Raw genomic sequence first — 25,459 nt, 5'->3', positions numbered from 1 at the left:
TGCATTGACATAAAGGCGCACACACCAAATAGATTTAAATAAATTAAATAATTCTTCTGCCCACTCTCTTTTAAACAAGTTAACTCTCCCCGCGGATTTGAATTCCGGCGAAAGTTACGCCCATCGACGTCACGTATGTCACGTGACCACGACGTGGCAGATGTCATATAGCAACCGCTGTTTTGTTTAGTAGATTTACAGTTGTTATGCATTGGCATAATGGTGTGCACTCAAAATAGATTTAAATAAATTAAATATTTCTTCTGCCCACTCCCTTTTAAACAAGTTAACTCTGCCCACGTCCATTGACGTCTTGTCTGCGTCACGTGACCACGACGTAGCGACGTCATATAGTAACCGCTGTTTTGATCAGTAGACTTACAGTTATTATGCGTTGGCATAATGGCGCACTGGTTAGCATGGCCACCTCTTAAGCATGATGTTGCGGGTTCGACGCCTGATCAATGTTAGCATGGAGTGAGCTGAAGTGCATGGCGCTGAAGATTTGAATCTTTGAAATGCGCTGAGGTCTGACATATCAGGCAGAATGGTTTGCCATCACGTTCAACAAAAAATAGAAACTTTCCCACTCTGATTAAAACGTCCTGTGTTCATCTACGTATTTTCGTTTTGCTGTGCATCTTTTCCCTGCCATTTCGAGAGCCCAATTGACACTCATAGTTTAAAGAAATGTGTTTGCCCATCCTACTTTGTGGAATTTCACCACATGCGCTTTTGACCAAAATACCAAATTGAACTCAAGTGAAGCCAACACGCACAACCCCCCCCCCACACACACACACACAAATGTTGATATGAACATAAAAGAGCCGCATGCGGTTCGGGAGTTGCGGCTTGGCCAAACCTGTACTATACAACTTTATTTGTATAAAATTTTCACAACAGCTGTCACACAAACAAAGCAGGAAAAACCGAAGACGTGCGTGTTCCGCCCACGCTGGATTTATTTGCACCTTTGAAAAGACACCGTATTGCCGCAGATGTGGCAAAGAGTACTTTTGGGCATCTGAGACGGAAGGATGTCCAAAGCATCACGTCACCTGCTCTGGTAGGCATGGTGGTGGGACGTTGAGGTCAACCGCTTTGGGGTTGGCTGAATCTTTGATCGCAGGATGCCACACACTTGAAGACAGAAGCAGAAAAGCAGAGCTAAATGCAAAATGTACTCACCGGTGACTCCAATTTTTTTCCCCCCTGAAGAAACAGCTGGACGGGTGGCCCCGGCTTGCCAGTGGGACTCTTGTTATTCTGACCCTTTTTAGTGCGCGTTTGGGGCAACAACCGTTTTTTGTGGCGCTCTCTTCTGGTTCAAAAGTGCCCTGCATGTGAATTTGCTTTTCCTGCCTTCTGATTGGATGAGCGCCGGTGTGACGCGGTGCCTCTGTCACCGTGGCGGGGGGTATACGTTGGCATCGGAGCGTCTGCCAACGTCTGAGACCGGCTGGCAGTGTATCGGAGGTGTCGAGTGCGGTGCCGCTGGAGCTCACTCACCAGCTGGTGTTAGGGCCACAGAATGAAGGCCAAGGAGAAGAATAGAAAGAGAAACAGAAACTTCTCCTCCAATTGTTTGATTTGTCTCTTCTGAGCTTCGATGAATTCTTTCAGCTCTTTGTTCCTCTAGGACGGACAAATGGAAAGTGGCATTCAAAAGCCAGTAAGCGTGCAAGTAAGTGCCGGGCTGGCTTTGGGCCCTTACCTGTTGCGCGCTGTGCAGCAGATCCATTCTCTCTTGGAGGATGCAAGCGTCGCGCTCCCTCAACTCGCACATCAGGGCTCGCTTCCATTGGTCCACGGCGCTCCTAAGCTCTTCTCTCTGATCCGCCGTCAGCACGTCATTCACGCCAGCGTGGCTGGCTTTTTCGCCGTCCGTGGCGGGGCAGTCCCGCTGCGGTAGCGCCTCGTACAACATGGCCTCCAGCTCCAGGATCCTCTGGGCCGCAATCCTCGTCCATCAGTGGTCCGGCGGGAGATTTGAGGGCGGCTTACCTTATGAGCCTGGTCCATGGAACACTTCCTGAAGTCCAACTCTTCATCCAGGTAGCCCTTCTGCTTGCAGAACATATCCTAGCACAGCTCAAGGTCAGAATTGTTGGGGCACATTGCCGGAGTTCCCCTTGGCTGATGTCGCGTGTCTACCTTCTCACTTTCAATGTCCAACATCTTCTGTTGAAGTGCTGACTTGGTCACTTTGATGTATTCTAACCACTGAGGAAAGGCTGCTGTCACATAAGCAGAATGCGAGAGCGTGCGTGGACGTGCGCGTTACCTTCTCGGCTAGGGTGAGAAGGGTCCTGGCGTGAATCACGACCACCTGCTCCTCGTTGGTGAGATTCTGCAAGAGCCCAAAGGCACAGCGTCAACAAGCTTCTTTCAGCGCAAAGCCTTCCAAAAGTCACATTTGAGCCGCCGAGTCTCGTGGAGTGCGAACATAAGGAGTTCGACATACACTTACGGCGTTATAGCCCAGGATGTCCAGCTTCTTCATCAGATCACTGATGACGATGTCCGGGGGAAAGGCGCAAGGAGCAATGTAAGGTGTTCTGGGACCTCGGGTTAAGGTCAGGGTTGCGAGGGACGCCTTACGTACGCTCACGCCCTCGGCCTCGCAGTAGATCTGCAAAGGGCTGAGGCCGTCTGGGAAACGGACTTGCAGAAACTTCAAGACGGGGGAGCGCCACTCCCTCTCCTGAAAGGCAGAGGCATGCATCCGTCCGTCCGTCCGTCCGTCCGTCCGTCACATCTCTGGCCTCAACACGCTTGTGCGAGTCTTCCCACCTCCAGCTCCAGGATGCGGAACTCAAGCAGTTCGTTTTGGTCTCGGATATCCTGGATGTGCTCTTTCAGACGCGCTTCTTCCGCCTCCATCCGCCTGACCTGAAAAGACAGTCAGACCTCATCTGCGGGGCTTCCCGACAGGTGTGACGCCAAGCGACTCCGCCCAGCGCCTTTCTTTCCGTCACCTTTTCGGCCAACTGCTGATTGCTCTGACGCAGCAGCTGCTTCTCCTCCACCCACTTGACATTCTAGAAGAGACAAACGCGTGGACAGCTTTGGAATGTTGTGTCATTTTCATCCACAAATTCTTTGGTTGACTGGAAAATGACATTTGCTTTTCTCCGCATTTTCCCAGCCACGTTCAGGGGGGGGGGGGGTTGGTCCAGTAATGCCAGACGGATGAGTGACTGAAGAATGTAGCTATTTTGTCTGAGAAAAAGGTGTGCTCATTGATGAGCTTACCTGTCCTTGTTGCTTCAGCGCTGACTCCAGATCTGCTACTCTGCTTTGATAGTGACCCATTTCTACCATCAGCTTTTCTCTGGTCTGAAAGGAGGAGGAGGGAGGCTCCTCCTCCTCCTTTCAGACCAGAGAACACCCGAGGCTGGGTGAGAACGGGGAGGCTGCGACCCGGCCGGGGGTTGCGGGAAGGGGCGCCACCTTGATCTCCTTCTCGGCGTCGTAGTCCCCTTCGCTGGTCTGGGCTAGCAGAGCGTAGGCTCGTTGCAGCGCTTGATATTCTTGCGTCAGCTGGCGGTAGCGAAGCTCCGCCTCTTCATGCACACACCAATGCAACACAGCACTAGTACCAGAATCAGTCAGACCGGCGACAAAGCACCCGCGACGCAAAGACGAGTCCGATTCCAGGCTGAAGAGGAATGTTTGGTGCCAATACGCTGGCAGAAATGGCGGGCTACCTCTTCGGGTTCCGTGTCGGGGGTTCTGTCGGTGTGAAAAGACAAGGACGATCCGTCCGGGTCCACCAACACGTCTTCGTCGTAGCCGTAAAATGTTTCGATGACCTGCGGGCGCGGAAGCAAACATCTCTCTGAACAAACTGAAGCGACACCTCACGATGAATCGACGAGAGGAACGATAGCGAGAAAAAGGCCATTTCATCTTGCGCAACACCAAGCAGCCGCAAACAAACAGACTCACCTTGCAGGACCTCACGCTTTGTTCCTCCTCAGAGATTCTCGACGTCGGTATCGTAGCAGCAAATCTCTCTCCTGTCGACACAAATAATCCGCCTTTGAGATTCTTTGGATGCAAAGGGAACGAACGGCTCCGGCGCAGAAACAAACGCGACTCACAATGACATTTCTGACATGAGCTCCTGTCTCCAGAGCCTGAAAAACACGTCACCGGCGATGATTGGAGGGACGCTCGTCTTTTCCAAAAGTGACAACTACAGGGTGTGTCAGGGTTTTCCAGATTATCTTTATCGTATCATTGTGTTGCTTTGACTTTGACTGCGACCTGTAATAAATGATATTATTTATCCCTTATTTATCCCTATCGCTTATCCCTTCCTACACAAAGTCGTAAAACACCCCTTGCTATGTTTTGACTAGAGGTCAAGGGCTTCCTCTATTCAATCCACTCTTACACCCACCCTGTTTCTCTTAATTAAAATGCTCGTGCAGGAGCCGAGAGTCAGACTTCATTCGTACAACGGATGGACTCTCCACCTGCAGGTGTCCAAAAGAACTTACTTGTCTCCCGTGTGGTTCTTGCAAAATAAGTTGGAGCGAGCGCAACTCTAACAGGGTGCATTTTGCCACTAGCTGCCTACGGACAATGACGTCGCGCTCGCGGCTCATGGTTGACGGGCTGAGCAGCCGGGCAAGTCCGTCGTTTTCAGCGCACAGCGAGTGGCAAAGGCGCTGACAAAACGGGAGCTTTGAGCTGCTGAAAACGGCAAAACAAGTCTAAAGCGTGTTCAAACGCGTGCGCACAATGCTCCTGCTTGAAAGGTCGGAATTTAAGGGGCCAATTTTTTGGATGGCGGCCGCCGGCCAAGCTTTGGACGGAAAAGGTTTCCTGGCGACAGCGAGCGAGCGCGGCGCTGCCGTACGTGCACCGAGTCGCCTGCCTGAAGACCTTGGACAAGTCGTCGATGATGTGCCGCTGCTCCACAACTTGAAGGAACTCCATTTCACCGTCCTGCTGGCCGCAACCGCGGTCCAGGTCATTGAGCGAACTAGGCCTTCTCTGTGGAACACAAATGCAGTGGACTCTGTTGGCACGCCGCCGTTGTCCGCGTCGACTTACCAAGCTTGCCATCTCCTCGTTCTCCTGGGTGACAAAGCGCACTTTGTTTTCAAGGCGACACAGCACCAGCGAGAGTTCTTCATTCTTCCTGCTCAGGCGTTTGTTTTTGTACAGGAGTGGCAGAAACTGGCTTTCTGTTTCTCTCAGTCGCTTTAGCTGCAAGCATGAAGTGCGGGATGTGAAAGACGCACAACACGCGGGCCAGAACGTATCCATTTCTTTTGCATCGGTTTGAACGGAATCGTGGCTTTGGCTCCCAATAAAAGACATCTACCAGGCAACCGACTCGCCGCGCCGCTCAACTAATAAGCAAGCGCAATGGGTGCCTCGCTGGATGGCGCGCATCAAACGTAGCGCAAACCTTCAAGCGTGCCGTCAATAAATTACCAGTTCATTGCGCTCTTCAGAAAGCAGGGCGTTTCGATCCTCCAGTTTCCTGATGACTGCGCTGAGCTCAGCGATTTTCAGATGAAACCGTCGCGTGTCCCGATCCTCCTGAGACTGAAAACGCCCCGCAACACACACACACAAGCACTCGTTCAAAGTTCAAAACTGTTTTTGTGCTACCTTCCTCCAGCAACGAACTAAGTCATGCGTACTGCAAGTGTGTGATGAGGTGGCTTACGCAATGAAGAGGATTGCTAGTAGCGGCGTTGACCCCACTTCCAGGGTAGTTTAGGCCCGCCCTTTGGGAATCCCTCAGGGCAGCGATCTGCTGCTCGGCAGCCTGAGTCTGCAGCTGAAGGCGGTGGACGTGGCCGGCCCCAGGGCTTCATCCAAAACACTAACCGCTCTGTCTTTCAGCTTGATCTCATCCGTCTGGATGTACAAACGGGGAGCGCTCAGGCAGGCGGGCAAACTCATTTGCCAGAATTGTGACAAAAACAAAGAGAGCAACCGGCCAATTTTTTTCTTGAATCGACTAGAACACCTTTGCTGTGACAAAAGCGAAGCGAGCAACCGGACATTTTCTTCTTGTGAAATAGAATAGAATAGAATGCCTTAGGTGTCATTGCACTGCAGGTATACAACGAAATTGGGAACATAGCCACGCACCGCGCATCTGATCAGTCCTACCAGTCGGCGGATCTCCCTCTCGCAGTCTCTCTTGGTTCGGCTCAGCTCCTCCCGATGCTGGTGATGAGCCGATCGGAGCTCGGCCGCTCGGGACTGCCAGGCCTGCTGGGCCGCTGCCAGGGCTTCTTCCGCGCTCCTGGTGGAGGCGACACCGCTCGGTCTCCCGACACCGCCGCGTCTCCTCCACCTCCGCCAGCAAAGCGCCCCCCCTCCTCACCTGAGCAGACATTGCGCCACACCGGGCCGTTGAGACCGCAACGGAGCGCCGCGACGCTTACTGGGGACAAGCTACACAATACGGTAGCGGCCGCATCGAAGCCCGACGTGGCGTGCGGATAGTCAGACACGGATAGAGCGGATCACCTTGTCCATGGAGCCGTCCCTCAGGCTGAGGACCAAGGCATTCAGTCGCTGGATCTCTCCATCTTTGATTTTGATCACTCTCATCAGCTCCATTTCATGCTGCCGCAGTAATGTCTCCCTGGTAATGGCTAACTCTTTCTGCTTCTCCTCATGGAGTTTGCTTTTGAGTTCCGTCATGGCGGCGGTGGCACGGTGGTGCTCCGCCCGCAGGTCCTGACTTCTCTCTCTCTCCAGACAGCTGACCTGACATGACTTAGACTTAGACTTAGACAAACTTTATTGTCATCTTGTCTGCACATGGTGCATACAAAACGAAATTCCGTTGCATACGTCTTACAACAAAGTAGTGATATTGCAGTTGAATAGAAGTAACATATCCTATGAAAATATATATATATATACATATACTATTATATATAAAAAATAAGTATAAAGTGCAGCAGTGATAATTATGCAATAGTGCAAGTAGGCAAAACAGTATTCAAGAGTGTGCAGAGGAATGCTAAACCATGTATTAAACTTCTATTTAAAGGGTTTATACAAGTTCAGTAAAGTTGGTAGTGCGAGATAGTGCAAGATAGAGGTCCGTAGTGTCATAAAGTACAGTTCTGTGAATGTGTGATGCAGAGTTCAGTTTAGAGCTCAACAGTTCTAGTGTTCAACAGTCTGATGACAGCAGGGAAAAAGCTGTTGCAGAACCTGGTGGACCTGCAGCGGATGCTGCAAACCTCTTCCCAGAGGGCAGCAGGGAGAACAGTCCATGGTGGGGGTGTGATGGGTCATTGATGATGTTACGGGCACGGGACATGCAGCGCTGAGATGAAATGTCCTGAATGGAGGGAAGAGGAGCCCCTATGATCCTCTCTGCTGTCCTCACCACTCTCCTCACGTTCTTCCAATCGGAGGCGGTGCAGCCTCCACACCACACAGAGAGACAGCTTGTCAGAATGCTCTCTATGGTGCTCCTGTAGAACGTCCTCATGATGGGTGGGGGCAGGTGGGCTCTCCTCATCCTCCGCAGGAAGTACAAGCGCTTCTGTGCCCTCTTGACCAGTGCCGTAGTGTTCATAGTCCAGGTGAGGTCTTCTGTGATGTGGACCCCCAGGAATTTGGTGCTGCTGACCACCTCCACAGCTGAGCTGTTGATGATCAGTGGAGCGTGGTGAGGCTGTTTTTTCCTGAAGTCGACGATGATCTCCTTCATCTTCTCCTCATTCAGGATCAGGCTGTTTTCTCTGCACCAGCCCACCAGCTGCTCCACCTCCTCTCTGTAGTCCAGGTCGTTGTTGTCTCTGATGAGCCCCACCACCGTTGTGTCGTCTGCTGACTTCACGATGTGATTGGTGGTGAACCTGAGGACGCAGTCGTGTGTCATCAGGGTGCACAGCAGGGGGCTCAGGACGCAGCCCTGAAGGGAGCCTGTGCTGAGGGTGATGACATCAGAGGTGTTCTGTCCGACCCGGACTGACTGAGGTCTGTTGGTGAGGAAGTCTAGCAGCCAGTTGCGAAGGGGGGTGTTGAAGCCCAGGTGTTCCAATTTTCCTACCAGATGCTGTGGGATGATGGTGTTAAACGCTGAGCTGAAGTCCAGGAACAGCCTCCGCACATGGGTGTTCTTCTCCTCCAGGTGAGCCAGGCTCAGGTGAAGAACGGAGGAGATGGCTTCCTGAGTGGAGCGGTTTTGCCGGTCGGCAAACTGGAACGGGTCAAATAATAGGGGGAGTCTGGAAACGATGTGACCTTTAAGCAGCCTTTCGAAGCACTTCATCATAACCGGAGTCAGTGCAACAGGCCGGTAATCATTAAATGAGGTGATTTGAGGTTTCTTCGGCACCGGAATGATGGAGGCAGTCTTAAAGCACGCCGGCACTGTGGCTTGGCCCAGCGAGGTGTTAAAAATGTCTGTGATGACCCCAGCCAGATGACTTGCACATTCCCTGAACACACGCCCAGGAATGTTGTCCGGGCCAGGGGCCTTACAGGGGTTGACTCTCCTCAGGGTCTTCAACACATCGGCGGAGTCAAGGCAGAGTACCTCCTCTTCCTGATGGGGGACAGTTTTAACTGCTGGAGTGCCGTTTAGTGCCTCGAACCTCCCAAAGAAGTTATTTAGACCATTTAGAAAGTCAGCATCAACTACACCCACCGGGTGGGGGGAGGGTGAGTTGTCGTCTGTAATCGCCCGTATGCCTTGCCACATACTCCTGATGTTTTTGACGTCGTGGAAACGATCCTGAAATTTTCGACTGCGGTCTCGCTTCGCTATCCTGATGGCACGGTTCAAGTTGGCTCTCGCTGTCCTCAGTGTCTCCTTGTCGCCAGACTTGAAGGCAGAGTTCCGCGCTCGTAGCGTTTGACGTACCTCCTCAGTCATCCAGGGTCGTTGGTTGCCCGGGGTGATGATATTCTTAGTGGTGCTGACGTCCTCGGTGCATTTGTTGATGTAGGCTGACACAGTCATGGCACACGCATGTCTAATCTACATCGGGAAAACTGGGAGGGAGGGAGGCAGGCAGGGAGGCAGGCAGGGAGGCAGGCAGGGAGGCAGGCAGGGAGGCAGGCAGTGTCTGTCTGTTGAGGTTTTCACCTTGTTCTTCTCCTGCTGAAGTTCTAACTGGACGTCCATCAGTTTGGTTCTCAGCTCGTCATTGGCGGCCTGAAGGGCGTCCGTTCGCTCCGCCTTGGCCCGCCCTGCCGGAGCTCGTTTGGACATCTCTTACTCGAGTCTCGCCCGGTCGTCAGTCAGAGATCACAACATTTGTACCTGGAGAGCACAAACGCAGCGCTGTTTTCCACTGGCTTCGAACTCAACTTCAATCGGTACCGTAACTTACAACATCATAAACATAGAACTAGCTTGACTTATTCATTGAATAAATGCATTTGGTTCTTCAAAACTGCATCACGCAACATAGCGTGACCGAGACGGCCGTTATCCACCTGCGTGAAGTTATTTGGTGAAATGAATGAGATGTTTAAGACACCATCGTTCTGTCTCTATGTAGATGAAGGGAAATAATCGATTGCTGAAGGTCCAAAGGTGTTGTGATAAACAAATAAACATATTAGTGATTAGTGACATATTTGTGATAAACATATTAGGCAGGATAATCACATATGTTAACGTGACTGCCCACACTGTATTTATTTATGGTTATTTGTTAAATCGAGTACTGTTAGACATGAAATAGGAAGTGTTTAACATAAATGGAAGACGAAAGGGGTACTCACCATTGTAGCTCCTGCTGGTCAATGATACGAGCCTCTTCTTGCAGTGGAAAACATACAGCCAACAAACACCGTGGAACCTAAAGGAATGAAATTAAACATTAACATTTAGCCTAAACCAACATTCACAGATACAACGCAACGCAAACTACACAAACGTAAATCTTTTTAAACACAATGAGTTGTACTTACCGTGTACGCTCTAGACGGTCCACTTGCAAGCAGAAAATAAAGATATTTCTGTTGATAATCGTCGTGTTTGTATCCGGTGTCTCGCTCAAGGCCATTGCGCCCACAGATTTGAATTTTGGCGAGAGTTCAGCCTATTGACGTCATTTCCGCGGTGTAATACCCGCATATCTGAAACGGCAAAGTTAAGAGTAGAGTTAAATAAAGTTTTTAGTCAACGCAATAATTTACAACCGTTGACCAGTCGAAATAATCGTCGAAATTTGGCGTCTGTGGCTGGAAGCAGACGCCGAGTTCGACATTCCTCCCAAACGCCACACTCCCTCGCTTTTCAGGGCTAAAAAAAACCAGTTGTAATTACCTTGTACGCTCTAGACGGTCAAGTTGCAAGCTGAAAACAAAAATATTTGCCTTGTAAGTCATCGTGTTACTAACCGCTGTGTCTTGTTTGCCAGAATTGCCGCTTTCCTACTTCCTGTTGCAAGCCACGCCCACGGATTATAATTTTGCCGTGAGTTCCGCCTATTGACGTCATGTCCGCGTCACATGACTGCGACGTAATATTATCTAAAACTGTTTGTGCGGTATTGTGTTGTTCTGTGCGGTATTGTGTTATTCTGTGCGGCGTCGTGTTGTTCTGTGCGGCGTCGTGTTGTTCAGTGCGACGTCGTGTTGTTCAGTGCGGCATGGTGTTGTTCAGTGCGGCATGGTGTTGTTCAGTGCGGCATGGTGTTGTTCAGTGCGGCATAATGTTGTTCAGTGCGGCATAATGTTGTTCAGTGCGGCATGGTGTTGTTCAGTGCGGCATGGTGTTGTTCAGTGCGGCATGGTGTTGTTCAGTGCGGCATAATGTTGTTCAGTAAGCCATAATGTTATTCAGTGCGGCATGGTGTTGTTCAGTGCGGGATGGTGTTGTTCAGTGCAGGATGGTGTTGTTCAGTGCGGCATGGTGTTGTTCAATGCGGCATGGTGTTGTTCAGTGCGGGATGGTGTTGTTCAGTGCAGGATGGTGTTGTTCAGTGCGGCATGGTGTTGTTCAATGCGGCATGGTGTTGTTCAGTGCGGCATGGTGTTGTTCAGTGCGGCATGGTGTTGTTCAGTGCGGCATGGTGTTGTTCAGTGCGGAATGGTGTTGTTCAGTGCGGCATGGTGTTGTTCAGTGTGGGATGGTGTTGTTCAATGCGGGATCGTGTTGTTCAGTACGGGGTGGTGTTGTTCAGTGCAGGATGGTGTTGTTCAGTGCAGGATGGTGTTGTTCAGTGCGGCATGGTGTTGTTCAATGCAGGATCGTGTTGTTCAGTGCAGCATGGTGTTGTTCAGTGCAGCATGGTGTTGTTCAGTGCGGCATGGTGTTGTTCAGTGCGGGATGGTGTTGTTCAGTGCGGCATGGTGTTTTTCAGTGCGGCATAATGTTGTTCAGTGCAGCATGGTGTTGTTCAGTGCGGCATGGTGTTGTTCAGTGCGACATAATGTTGTTCAGTGCGGCATAATGTTGTTCAGTGCGGCATGGTGTTGTTCAGTGCGGCATGGTGTTGTTCAGTGCGGCATGGTGTTGTTCAGTGCGGCATGGTGTTGTTCAGTGCAGGATGGTGTTGTTCAGTGCAGGATGGTGTTGTTCAATGCGGCATGGTGTTGTTCAGTGCGGGATGGTGTTGTTCAGTGCAGGATGGTGTTGTTCAGTGCGGCATGGTGTTGTTCAGTGCGGAATGGTGTTGTTCAGTGCGGCATGGTGTTGTTCAGTGCGGCATGGTGTTGTTCAGTGCAGGATGGTGTTGTTCAGTGCGGAATGGTGTTGTTCAGTGCGGAATGGTGTTGTTCAGTGCGGCATGGTGTTGTTCAGTGCGGCATGGTGTTGTTCAGTGCAGGATGGTGTTGTTCAATGCGGGATGGTGTTGTTCAGTGCGGGATGGTGTTGTTCAGTGCAGGATGGTGTTGTTCAGTGCGGCATGGTGTTGTTCAATGCGGCATGGTGTTGTTCAGTGCAGGATGGTGTTGTTCAGTGCGGCATGGTGTTGTTCAATGCGGCATGGTGTTGTTCAATGCGGCATGGTGTTGTTCAATGCGGCATGGTGTTGTTCAGTGCGGCATGGTGTTGTTCAGTGCGGCATGGTGTTGTTCAGTGCGGCGTAATGTTGTTCAGTGCGGCATGGTGTTGTTCAGTGCGGAATGGTGTTGTTCAGTGCGGCATGGTGTTGTTCAGTGCGGGATGGTGTTGTTCAGTGCGGCATGGTGTTGCTCAGTGCGGCATGGTGTTGTTCAGTGCGGGATGGTGTTGTTCAGTGCAGCATGGTGTTGTTCAGTGCGGCATGGTGTTGTTCAGTGCGGCATGGTGTTGTTCAGTGCGGCATAATGTTGTTCAGTGCGCCATAATGTTGTTCAGTGCGGCATGGTGTTGTTCAGTGCGGGATGGTGTTGTTCAGTGCAGGATGGTGTTGTTCAGTGCGGCATGGTGTTGTTCAGTGCGGCATGGTGTTGTTCAATGCGGGATCGTGTTGTTCAGTGCGGCATGGTGTTGTTCAGTGCGGCATGGTGTTGTTCAGTGCGGCATGGTGTTGTTCAGTGCGGCATGGTGTTGTTCAGTGCGGCATAATGTTGTTCAGTGCGGCATAATGTTGTTCAGTGCGGCATAATGTTGTTCAGTGCGGCATAATGTTGTTCAGTGCGGCATAATGTTGTTCAGTGCGGCATAATGTTGTTCAGTGCGGGATGGTGTTGTTCATTGCGGCATGGTGTTGTTCAGTGCGGCATGGTGTTGTTCAGTGCGGCATGGTGTTGTTCAGTGCGGGATGGTGTTGTTCAGTGCAGGATGGTGTTGTTCAGGGCGGCATGGTGTTGTTCAATGCGGCATGGTGTTGTTCAGTTCGGGATGGTGTTGTTCAGTGCGGCATGGTGTTGTTCAGTGCGGCATAATGTTTTTCAGTGCGGCATGTTGTTGTTCAGTGCGGCATGGTGTTGTTCAGTGCGGCATAATGTTGTTCAGTGCGGCATGGTGTTGTTCAGTGCGGAATGGTGTTGTTCAGTGCGGCATGGTGTTGTTCAGTGCGGCATGGTGTTGTTCAGTGCGGCATGGTGTTGTTCAGTGCGGCATGGTGTTGTTCAGTGCGGGATGGTGTTCAATGCGGGATCGTGTTGTTCAGTGCGGCATGGTGTTGTTCAGTGCGGCATGGTGTTGTTCAGTGCGGCATGGTGTTGTTCAGTGCGGCATGGTGTTGTTCATTTCGGCATAATGTTGTTCAGTGCGGCATAATGTTGTTTAGTGCGGCATGGTGTTGTTCAGTGCGGGATGTTGTTGTTCAGTGCGTTATAATGTTGTTCAGTGCGGCATGGTGTTGTTCAGTGCGGCATGGTGTTGTTCAGTGCGGCATAATGTTGTTCAGTGCGGCATAATGTTGTTCAGTGCGGGATGGTGTTGTTCAGTGCGGGATGGTGTTGTTCAGTGCGGCATGGTGTTCAATGCGGAATGGTGTTGTTCAGTGCAGGATGGTGTTGTTCAGTGCGGCATGGTGTTGTTCAGTGCGGCATAATGTTGTTCAGTGCGGCATGGTGTTGTTCAGTGCGGCATGGTGTTGTTCAGTGCGGCATGGTGTTGTTCAGTGCGGCATGGTGTTGTTCAGTGCGGCATGGTGTTGTTCAGTGCGGCATAATGTTCAGTGAGGCATAATGTTGTTCAGTGCGGCATAATGTTGTTCAGTGCGGCATGGTGTTGTTCAGTGCGGGATGGTGTTGTTCAGTGCAGGATGGTGTTGTTCAGTGCGGCATGGTGTTCAGTGCGGGATGGTGTCGTTCAGTGCGGCATGGTGTCGTTCAGTGCGGCATGGTGTCTTTCAGTGCGGCATGGTGTCGTTCAGTGAGGCATGGTGTTGTTCAGTGCGGCATGGTGTTGTTTAGTGCGGCATGGTGTTGTTCAGTGCGGGATGGTGTTGTTCAGTGTGGCATGGTGTTCAGTGCGGCATGGTGTTGTTCAGTGCGGTATCGTGTTGTTCAGTGCGGTATCGTGTTTCTCAGTGCGGTATCGTGTTGTTCAGTGCAGTATCGTTGTGTTGTTCGTATTGTGTTGTGTTGTTCGTAATGTGTTGTGTTGTTCGTATTGTGTTGTGTTGTTCGTATTGTGTTGTGTTGTTCGTATTGTGTTGTGTTGTTCGTATTGTGTTGTGTTGTTCATATTGTGTTGTTCATATTGTGTTGAGTTGTTCGTATTGTGTTGTGTTGTTCGTATTGTGTTGCCTTTAACACTTAACCTCTAACACTTAGCCTCTAACACTTAGCCTCTAGCATCTAGAAGGTAAATAAATAGGAAGGAAGGACTCACCGGTGACGTCTTCGCCCACGTCCAAGCGTTGTACTTTGTATTTTCATCCTTCTGACAGTGGAAAACATAGCCAACAAACACCGTGGAACCTAAACGAATGAAAGAAAACTATCATTTGGCCACAACCAACATTCACAGATACAACACAATGTGACGTGCGGGGTTGAGGTTAAAGGTTGAGTGAAGGGCCCTCGTTTTAAACTACTTTTTTGAAAAGGATTGGGAACAAGTAAGACGTATTTAATTTATTTAATGGGAAGTAGTAAGAGCTATTGAATTTAATCTATGTATTATATTCTATTGTATTGTATTCTGTTGTATTCTTTTGGATTGTATTCACACTAACCCCACTAAAACTTCAGCCCACAAAAACTCGCCTCTGGCGCCTAGCCTCTGGCACTTAGCCTCTAACACTTAGCCTTTAACACTTAGCCTTTAACACTTAGCCTTTAACACTTAGCCTTTAACACTTAGCCTTTAACACTTAGCCTTTAACACTTAGCCTTTAACACTTAGCCTAGAAGGTGAATAAATAGGGTTAAAGGTTGAGTGAAGGGCCCTCGTTTTAAACTACTGTTTTGAAAAGGAGTGGGAACAAGTAAGACGTATTTAATTTATTTAATGGGAAGTAGTAAGACTTATTAAATTTATTTAATCTACTTTTCTTCCCAGGCAAAATTTGATGTGCTGCAATTCCAAATTTCCAAAGTGAATGAAGGAATGAAGTCCTTTAAATTATGATTTTGTATAAATACTAGGCATTAACACAAAATCGACGGCACAAAATGGGCAGACTTTACTTGTTTGAAAAGGACTGGTTACAAGACAGACTTTTTTAATTTATTTAATGGGAAGAAGACTTAGTTTAATTGATCTATTTTTGTTCCCTGGCAAAATTCGATTTGCTGCAATTCCAAATTTCCAAAGTGAATGAAGGCAAGAAGTCGTTTAAATTATGATTTTGTTTAAATACTAGGCATGGACACAAAATCTACGGCACAAAATGGGCAGACTTTACTTGTTTGAAGAGGACTGGTTACAAGACAGACTTTTCTGATTTATTTATTGGGAAGAAGACTTATTTAGTTTATTTAATCTATTTTTGTTCCCTGGCAAAATTGGATTTGCTGAAACTGTATTTTGCCAAATCTTGCCTTGAGACCTGATAGGAAGTATTAAACGCTTAGTTAAATCAATACAAGTTGGTAGTAAGAGCGAGTAATGTTGGTTGAACCGATGAATGAAGGTTGAAAGCAATTTAAATTATGACTTTGTATAAATACTAGATATTAACAGAACATCTACTGCGCGAAATGGGCAGAGTTTACTTGTTTGAGAAGGAGTGGCTTATTCAAAACTAAGATTTATTTAATCTGTTTGTTCCCAGGCAAAATTGGATGTGATGCAATTCCAAATTTCACCACATGACGGTGCCCAATTTTGACTTCATAGGACATATTCAACACTTAACTATTATGTTCAAGGTAATCAGATTTGTTTATTATTCCAATGCCCTTTTCAAAACTATTCTGGATTACTACTTTGGATCTATTCTACATTACTTGGCAACAACATACTCTGTAACAGATTAGGCAGTATAATCACATATGTTAACTTGAGAGTGCCCACACTCAATCTACTTATCGTGATGTGTTAAATCAATTACTGTTAGACATTATTATTCTGATAATCTACCAAATCTTTGAATTGAAGAATTTGTGATTTAATTAATAGCTTGTTCAGGGTAATCAGACTTGTATATAATTCTAATGGCCTTCTTTTGAAAACTATTCTGAATTACAACTTTGGATCTTATATTACTTTGCAACAATCTACTCGGTGACAGATTAGGCAGTATAATCACATATGTTAACTTCAGTGCCCACACTGTATTTATTTATGGTTATTTGTTAAATCAAGTACTGTTAGACATGAAATAGGAAGTGTTTAACATAAATGTTATGGCTACTCACCATTGTAGCTCGCTCCTGGTCAATGATATGAGCCTCTTCTTGCAGTGGAAAACTTGCAGCCAACAAACACCGTGGAACCTAAAGGAATGAAATTAAACATTAACATTTCGCCTGGACCAACATTCACACGTACAACGCAACGCGGCTACACTTCTGCTATTACAAACGTAAATCTCCTTAAACACAACGAGTGTTACTTACCGTGTACGCTCTAGGCAAAATTGGATGTGATGCAATTCCAAATCTATCTGAAACGGCAGTTAAAAGTAGAGTTACATCAAGTTTTCTTTTTTAATCAACACAATCATTTACAACCGTTGACCAGAAAGAATCGTCGAAATTCGACGTCCCCCACAAACGCCACGCTCACTCGCTTTTCAGGGCAACAAAAGTACTTCTTTTTAAAAACGATGAGTTGTACTTACCGTGTACGCTCTGGACGGTCCAGTTGCAAGCAGAAAATAAAAATATTTCTCTTGTTAGTCGTATGTTACCATCCGCTGTGTCTTTGTCAACATCGCCGCCATTTTCCTACTTCCTGCTGCGAGCCACGCCCACGGATTTAAATTTGGGCGGAAGCTCTTTCCATTGGCGTCGTTTTCGCGTATAGCAAATCCGATTGGTTGGGAAGGGGGCACGGTTATGCAGCCGAGGGGTCCTGTGATCGGTGGGATGTAAAGTAGGCGTCGACGTCACGTCCGCGTCACGTGACCACGACGTGGCAGACGTCATATAGCAACCGCTGTTTTGTTTAGTAGACTTACAGTTGTTATGCATTGACATAATGGCGCACACACCAAATAGATTTAAATAAATTAAATAATTCTTCTGCCCACTCTCTTTTAAACAAGTTAACTCTCCCCGCGGATTTGAATTCCGGCGAAAGTTACGCCCATCGACGTCACGTATGTCACGTGACCACGACGTGGCAGATGTCATATAGCAACCGCTGTTTTGTTTAGTAGATTTACAGTTGTTATGCATTGGCATAATGGTGTGCACTCAAAATAGATTTAAATAAATTAAATATTTCTTCTGCCCACTCCCTTTTAAACAAGTTAACTCTGCCCACGTCCATTGACGTCTTGTCTGCGTCACGTGACCACGACGTAGCGACGTCATATAGTAACCGCTGTTTTGATCAGTAGACTTACAGTTATTATGCGTTGACATAATGGCGCACTGGTTAGCATGGCCACCTCTTAAGCATGATGTTGCGGGTTCGACGCCTGATCAATGTTAGCATGGAGTGAGCTGAAGTGCATGGCGCTGAAGATTTGAATCTTTGAAATGCGCTGAGGTCTGACATATCAGGCAGAATGGTTTGCCATCACGTTCAACAAAAAATAGAAACTTTCCCACTCTGATTAAAACGTCCTGTGTTCATCTACGTATTTCCGTTTTGCTGTGCATCTTTTCCCTGCCATTTCGAGAGCCCAATTGACACTCATAGTTTAAAGAAATGTGTTTGCCCATCCTACTTTGTGGAATTTCACCACATGCGCTTTTGACCAAAATACCAAATTGAACTCAAGTGAAGCCAACACGCACAACCCCCCCCCACACACACACACACAAATGTTGATATGAACATAAAAGAGCCGCATGCGGTTCGGGAGTTGCGGCTTGGCCAAACCTGTACTATACAACTTTATTTGTATAAAATTTTCACAACAGCTGTCACACAAACAAAGCAGGAAAAACCGAAGACGTGCGTGTTCCGCCCACGCTGGATTTATTTGCACCTTTGAAAAGACACCGTATTGCCGCAGATGTGGCAAAGAGTACTTTTGGGCATCTGAGACGGAAGGATGTCCAAAGCATCACGTCACCTGCTCTGGTAGGCATGGTGGTGGGACGTTGAGGTCAACCGCTTTGGGGTTGGCTGAATCTTTGATCGCAGGATGCCACACACTTGAAGACAGAAGCAGAAAAGCAGAGCTAAATGCAAAATGTACTCACCGGTGACTCCAATTTTTTCCCCCCCTGAAGAAACAGCTGGACGGGTGGCCCCGGCTTGCCAGTGGGACTCTTGTTATTCTGACCCTTTTTAGTGCGCGTTTGGGGCAACAACCGTTTTTTGTGGCGCTCTCTTCTGGTTCAAAAGTGCCCTGCATGTGAATTTGCTTTTCCTGCCTTCTGATTGGATGAGCGCCGGTGTGACGCGGTGCCTCTGTCACCGTGGCGGGGGGTATACGTTGGCATCGGAGCGTCTGCCAACGTCTGAGACCGGCTGGCAGTGTATCGGAGGTGTCGAGTGCGGTGCCGCTGGAGCTCACTCACCAGCTGGTGTTAGGGCCACAGAATGAAGGCCAAGGAGAAGAATAGAAAGAGAAACAGAAACTTCTCCTCCAATTGTTTGATTTGTCTCTTCTGAGCTTCGATGAATTCTTTCAGCTCTTTGTTCCTCTAGGACGGACAAATGGAAAGTGGCATTCAAAAGCCAGTAAGCGTGCAAGTAAGTGCCGGGCTGGCTTTGGGCCCTTACCTGTTGCGCGCTGTGCAGCAGATCCATTCTCTCTTGGAGGATGCAAGCGTCGCGCTCCCTCAACTCGCACATCAGGGCTCGCTTCCATTGGTCCACGGCGCTCCTAAGCTCTTCTCTCTGATCCGCCGTCAGCACGTCATTCACGCCAGCGTGGCTGGCTTTTTCGCCGTCCGTGGCGGGCCAGTCCCGCTGCGGTAGCGCCTCGTACAACATGGCCTCCAGCTCCAGGATCCTCTGGGCCGCAATCCTCGTCCATCAGTGGTCCGGCGGGAGATTTGAGGGCGGCTTACCTTATGAGCCTGGTCCATGGAACACTTCCTGAAGTCCAACTCTTCATCCAGGTAGCCCTTCTGCTTGCAGAACATATCCTAGCACAGCTCAAGGTCAGAATTGTTGGGGCACATTGCCGGAGTTCCCCTTGGCTGATGTCGCGTGTCTGTCTACCTTCTCACTTTCAATGTCCAACATCTTCTGTTGAAGTGCTGACTTGGTCACTTTGATGTATTCTAACCACTGAGGAAAGGCTGCTGTCACATAAGCAGAATGCGAGAGCGTGCGTGGACGTGCGCGTTACCTTCTCGGCTAGGGTGAGAAGGGTCCTGGCGTGAATCACGACCACCTGCTCCTCGTTGGTGAGATTCTGCAAGAGCCCAAAGGCACAGCGTCAACAAGCTTCTTTCAGCGCAAAGCCTTCCAAAAGTCACATTTGAGCCGCCGAGTCTCGTGGAGTGCGAACATAAGGAGTTCGACATACACTTACGGCGTTATAGCCCAGGATGTCCAGCTTCTTCATCAGATCACTGATGACGATGTCCGGGGGAAAGGCGCAAGGAGCAATGTAAGGTGTTCTGGGACCTCGGGTTAAGGTTAGGGTTGCGAGGGACGCCTTACGTACGCTCACGCCCTCGGCCTCGCAGTAGATCTGCAAAGGGCTGAGGCCGTCTGGGAAACGGACTTGCAGAAACTTCAAGACGGGGGAGCGCCACTCCCTCTCCTGAAAGGCAGAGGCATGCATCCGTCCGTCCGTCCGTCCGTCCGTCCGTCACATCTCTGGCCTCAACACGCTTGTGCGAGTCTTCCCACCTCCAGCTCCAGGATGCGGAACTCAAGCAGTTCGTTTTGGTCTCGGATATCCTGGATGTGCTCTTTCAGACGCGCTTCTTCCGCCTCCATCCGCCTGACCTGAAAAGACAGTCAGACCTCATCTGCGGGGCTTCCCGACAGGTGTGACGCCAAGCGACTCCGCCCAGCGCCTTTCTTTCCGTCACCTTTTCGGCCAACTGCTGATTGCTCTGACGCAGCAGCTGCATCTCCTCCACCCACTTGACATTCTAGAAGAGACAAACGCGTGGACAGCTTTGGAATGTTGTGTCATTTTCATCCACAAATTCTTTGGTTGACTGGAAAATGACATTTGCTTTTCTCCGCATTTTCCCAGCCACGTTCGGGGGGGGGGGGTTGGTCCAGTAATGCCAGACGGATGAGTGACTGAAGAATGTAGCTATTTTGTCTGAGAAAAAGGTGTGCTCATTGATGAGCTTACCTGTCCTTGTTGCTTCAGCGCTGACTCCAGATCTGCTACTCTGCTTTGATAGTGACCCATTTCTACCATCAGCTTTTCTCTGGTCTGAAAGGAGGAGGAGGGAGGCTCCTCCTCCTCCTTTCAGACCAGAGAACACCCGAGGCTGGGTGAGAACGGGGAGGCTGCGACCCGGCCGGGGGTTGCGGGAAGGGGCGCCACCTTGATCTCCTTCTCGGCGTCGTAGTCCCCTTCGCTGGTCTGGGCTAGCAGAGCGTAGGCTCGTTGCAGCGCTTGATATTCTTGCGTCAGCTGGCGGTAGCGAAGCTCCGCCTCTTCATGCACACACCAATGCAACATAGCACTAGTACCAGAATCAGTCAGACCGGCGACAAAGCACCCGCGACGCAAAGACGAGTCCGATTCCAGGCTGAAGAGGAATGTTTGGTGCCAATACGCTGGCAGAAATGGCGGGCTACCTCTTCGGGTTCCGTGTCGGGGGTTCTGTCGGTGTGAAAAGACAAGGACGATCCGTCCGGGTCCACCAACACGTCTTCGTCGTAGCCGTAAAATGTTTCGATGACCTGCGGGCGCGGAAGCAAACATCTCTCTGAACAAACTGAAGCGACACCTCACGATGAATCGACGAGAGGAACGATAGCGAGAAAAAGGCCATTTCATCTTGCGCAACACCAAGCAGCCGCAAACAAACAGACTCACCTTGCAGGACCTCACGCTTTGTTCCTCCTCAGAGATTCTCGACGTCGGTATCGTAGCAGCAAATCTCTCTCCTGTCGACACAAATAATCCGCCTTTGAGATTCTTTGGATGCAAAGGGAACGAACGGCTCCGGCGCAGAAACAAACGCGACTCACAATGACATTTCTGACATGAGCTCCTGTCTCCAGAGCCTGAAAAACACGTCACCGGCGATGATTGGAGGGACGCTCGTCTTTTCCAAAAGTGACAACTACAGGGTGTGTCAGGGTTTTCCAGATTATCTTTATCGTATCATTGTGTTGCTTTGACTTTGACTGCGACCTGTAATAAATAATATTATTTATCCCTTATTTATCCCTATCGCTTATCCCTTCCTACACAAAGTCGTAAAACACCCCTTGCTATGTTTTGACTAGAGGTCAAGGGCTTCCTCTATTCAATCCACTCTTACACCCACCCTGTTTCTCTTAATTAAAATGCTCGTGCAGGAGCCGAGAGTCAGACTTCATTCGTACAACGGATGGACTCTCCACCTGCAGGTGTCCAAAAGAACTTACTTGTCTCCCGTGTGGTTCTTGCAAAATAAGTTGGAGCGAGCGCAACTCTAACAGGGTGCATTTTGCCACTAGCTGCCTACGGACAATGACGTCGCGCTCGCGGCTCATGGTTGACGGGCTGAGCAGCCGGGCAAGTCCGTCGTTTTCAGCGCACAGCGAGTGGCAAAGGCGCTGACAAAACGGGAGCTTTGAGCTGCTGAAAACGGCAAAACAAGTCTAAAGCGTGTTCAAACGCGTGCGCACAATGCTCCTGCTTGAAAGGTCGGAATTTAAGGGGCCAATTTTTTGGATGGCGGCCGCCGGCCAAGCTTTGGACGGAAAAGGTTTCCTGGCGACAGCGAGCGAGCGCGGCGCTGCCGTACGTGCACCGAGTCGCCTGCCTGAAGACCTTGGACAAGTCGTCGATGATGTGCCGCTGCTCCACAACTTGAAGGAACTCCATTTCACCGTCCTGCTGGCCGCAACCGCGGTCCAGGTCATTGAGCGAACTAGGCCTTCTCTGTGGAACACAAATGCAGTGGACTCTGTTGGCACGCCGCCGTTGTCCGCGTCGACTTACCAAGCTTGCCATCTCCTCGTTCTCCTGGGTGACAAAGCGCACTTTGTTTTCAAGGCGACACAGCACCAGCGAGAGTTCTTCATTCTTCCTGCTCAGGCGTTTGTTTTTGTACAGGAGTGGCAGAAACTGGCTTTCTGTTTCTCTCAGTCGCTTTAGCTGCAAGCATGAAGTGCGGGATGTGAAAGACGCACAACACGCGGGCCAGAACGTATCCATTTCTTTTGCATCGGTTTGAACGGAATCGTGGCTTTGGCTCCCAATAAAAGACATCTACCAGGCAACCGACTCGCCGCGCCGCTCAACTAATAAGCAAGCGCAAGTAGCGGCTCCCTGGTAATGGCTAACTCTTTCTGCTTCTCCTCATGGAGTTTGCTTTTGAGTTCCGTCATGGCGGCGGTGGCACGGTGGTGCTCCGCCCGCAGGTCCTGACTTCTCTCTCTCTCCAGACAGCTGACCTGACATGACTTAGACTTAGACAAACTTTATTGTCATCTTGTCTGCACATGGTGCATACAAAACGAAATTCCGTTGCATACGTCTTACAACAAAGTAGTGATATTGCAGTTGAATAGAAGTAACATATCCTATGAAAATATATATATATACATATACTATATATATATATATATATATACATATACTATATATATATATATATATATATATATATATATATAAAAAATAAGTATAAAGTGCAGCAGTGATAATTATGCAATAGTGCAAGTAGGCAAAACAGTATTCAAGAGTGTGCAGAGGAATGCTAAACCATGTATTAAACTTCTATTTAAAGGGTTTATACAAGTTCAGTAAAGTTGGTAGTGCGAGATAGTGCAAGATAGAGGTCCGTAGTGTCATAAAGTACAGTTCTGTGAATGTGTGATGCAGAGTTCAGTTTAGAGCTCAACAGTTCTAGTGTTCAACAGTCTGATGACAGCAGGGAAAAAGCTGTTGCAGAACCTGGTGGACCTGCAGCGGATGCTGCAAACCTCTTCCCAGAGGGCAGCAGGGAGAACAGTCCATGGTGGGGTTGTGATGGGTCATTGATGATGTTACGGGCACGGGACATGCAGCGCTGAGATGAAATGTCCTGAATGGAGGGAAGAGGAGCCCCTATGATCCTCTCTGCTGTCCTCACCACTCTCCTCACGTTCTTCCAATCGGAGGCGGTGCAGCCTCCACACCACACAGAGAGACAGCTTGTCAGAATGCTCTCTATGGTGCTCCTGTAGAACGTCCTCATGATGGGTGGGGGCAGGTGGGCTCTCCTCATCCTCCGCAGGAAGTACAAGCGCTTCTGTGCCCTCTTGACCAGTGCCGTAGTGTTCATAGTCCAGGTGAGGTCTTCTGTGATGTGGACCCCCAGGAATTTGGTGCTGCTGACCACCTCCACAGCTGAGCTGTTGATGATCAGTGGAGCGTGGTGAGGCTGTTTTTTCCTGAAGTCGACGATGATCTCCTTCATCTTCTCCTCATTCAGGATCAGGCTGTTTTCTCTGCACCAGCCCACCAGCTGCTCCACCTCCTCTCTGTAGTCCAGGTCGTTGTTGTCTCTGATGAGCCCCACCACCGTTGTGTCGTCTGCTGACTTCACGATGTGATTGGTGGTGAACCTGAGGACGCAGTCGTGTGTCATCAGGGTGCACAGCAGGGGGCTCAGGACGCAGCCCTGAAGGGAGCCTGTGCTGAGGGTGATGACATCAGAGGTGTTCTGTCCGACCCGGACTGACTGAGGTCTGTTGGTGAGGAAGTCTAGCAGCCAGTTGCGAAGGGGGGTGTTGAAGCCCAGGTGTTCCAATTTTCCTACCAGATGCTGTGGGATGATGGTGTTAAACGCTGAGCTGAAGTCCAGGAACAGCCTCCGCACATGGGTGTTCTTCTCCTCCAGGTGAGCCAGGCTCAGGTGAAGAACGGAGGAGATGGCTTCCTGAGTGGAGCGGTTTTGCCGGTCGGCAAACTGGAACGGGTCAAATAATAGGGGGAGTCTGGAAACGATGTGACCTTTAAGCAGCCTTTCGAAGCACTTCATCATAACCGGAGTCAGTGCAACAGGCCGGTAATCATTAAATGAGGTGATTTGAGGTTTCTTCGGCACCGGAATGATGGAGGCAGTCTTAAAGCACGCCGGCACTGTGGCTTGGCCCAGCGAGGTGTTAAAAATGTCTGTGATGACCCCAGCCAGATGACTTGCACATTCCCTGAACACACGCCCAGGAATGTTGTCCGGGCCAGGGGCCTTACAGGGGTTGACTCTCCTCAGGGTCTTCAACACATCGGCGGAGTCAAGGCAGAGTACCTCCTCTTCCTGATGGGGGACAGTTTTAACTGCTGGAGTGCCGTTTAGTGCCTCGAACCTCCCAAAGAAGTTATTTAGACCATTTAGAAAGTCAGCATCAACTACACCCACCGGGGGGGGGGAGGGTGAGTTGTCGTCTGTAATCGCCCGTATGCCTTGCCACATACTCCTGATGTTTTTGACGTCGTGGAAACGATCCTGAAATTTTCGACTGCGGTCTCGCTTCGCTATCCTGATGGCACGGTTCAAGTTGGCTCTCGCTGTCCTCAGTGTCTCCTTGTCGCCAGACTTGAAGGCAGAGTTCCGCGCTCGTAGCGTTTGACGTACCTCCTCAGTCATCCAGGGTCGTTGGTTGCCCGGGGTGATGATATTCTTAGTGGTGCTGACGTCCTCGGTGCATTTGTTGATGTAGGCTGACACAGTCATGGCACACGCATGTCTAATCTACATCGGGAAAACTGGGAGGGAGGGAGGCAGGCAGGGAGGCAGGCAGGGAGGCAGGCAGTGTCTGTCTGTTGAGGTTTTCACCTTGTTCTTCTCCTGCTGAAGTTCTAACTGGACGTCCATCAGTTTGGTTCTCAGCTCGTCATTGGCGGCCTGAAGGGCGTCCGTTCGCTCCGCCTTGGCCCGCCCTGCCGGAGCTCGTTTGGACATCTCTTACTCGAGTCTCGCCCGGTCGTCAGTCAGAGATCACAACATTTGTACCTGGAGAGCACAAACGCAGCGCTGTTTTCCACTGGCTTCGAACTCAACTTCAATCGGTACCGTAACTTACAACATCATAAACATAGAACTAGCTTGACTTATTCATTGAATAAATGCATTTGGTTCTTCAAAACTGCATCACGCAACATAGCGTGACCGAGACGGCCGTTATCCACCTGCGTGAAGTTATTTGGTGAAATGAATGAGATGTTTAAGACACCATCGTTCTGTCTCTATGTAGATGAAGGGAAATAATCGATTGCTGAAGGTCCAAAGGTGTTGTGATAAACAAATAAACATATTAGTGATTAGTGACATATTTGTGATAAACATATTAGGCAGGATAATCACATATGTTAACGTGACTGCCCACACTGTATTTATTTATGGTTATTTGTTAAATCGAGTA

General features: G+C 49.4%; 1 protein-coding gene and 1 long non-coding RNA gene across 3 annotated transcripts; both read right to left on the bottom strand.

The window, feature by feature from the left end:
- Positions 1–9,951: 9,951 nt before the first annotated feature.
- Positions 9,952–16,735, bottom strand: LOC137840279 (uncharacterized). The gene is made up of 6 exons (XR_011086811.1): positions 16,635–16,735; positions 16,411–16,457; positions 16,210–16,287; positions 14,237–14,325; positions 10,289–10,318; positions 9,952–10,098 (listed from the first exon to the last, which is right to left on the bottom strand). It is a non-coding gene; the product is annotated as an uncharacterized lncRNA (long non-coding RNA).
- Positions 16,736–17,820: 1,085 nt separating this feature from the next.
- LOC137840278 (janus kinase and microtubule-interacting protein 3-like) lies at positions 17,821–22,433 on the bottom strand. Of its 2 annotated transcripts, XM_068650578.1 has the most exons (14): positions 21,092–22,433; positions 20,937–21,007; positions 20,696–20,800; positions 20,439–20,551; positions 20,241–20,302; positions 19,966–20,028; positions 19,781–19,879; positions 19,593–19,691; positions 19,272–19,337; positions 19,142–19,210; positions 18,988–19,065; positions 18,698–18,931; positions 18,493–18,618; positions 17,821–18,123 (listed from the first exon to the last, which is right to left on the bottom strand). In XM_068650578.1, the coding sequence occupies exons 5-13, from the start codon at positions 20,298–20,300 to the stop codon at positions 18,502–18,504; spliced, it is 885 nt and encodes a 294-aa protein (XP_068506679.1). In that variant the 5' UTR covers positions 20,301–20,302; positions 20,439–20,551; positions 20,696–20,800; positions 20,937–21,007; positions 21,092–22,433; the 3' UTR covers positions 17,821–18,123; positions 18,493–18,501. The 2 variants fall into 2 exon arrangements, with proteins under 2 accessions (XP_068506679.1, XP_068506680.1); XM_068650579.1 differs by having other exon boundaries at positions 20,937–22,433.
- Positions 22,434–25,459: the final 3,026 nt, after the last annotated feature.

This window comes from Syngnathus scovelli, chromosome 4, assembly GCF_024217435.2.
Source record: "Syngnathus scovelli strain Florida chromosome 4, RoL_Ssco_1.2, whole genome shotgun sequence".
In the NCBI taxonomy this organism is placed as follows: domain Eukaryota; kingdom Metazoa; phylum Chordata; class Actinopteri; order Syngnathiformes; family Syngnathidae; genus Syngnathus; species Syngnathus scovelli.
Note: the sequence above shows the minus strand (reverse complement) of the source record. Positions and strands in the feature narration are given on the sequence as shown.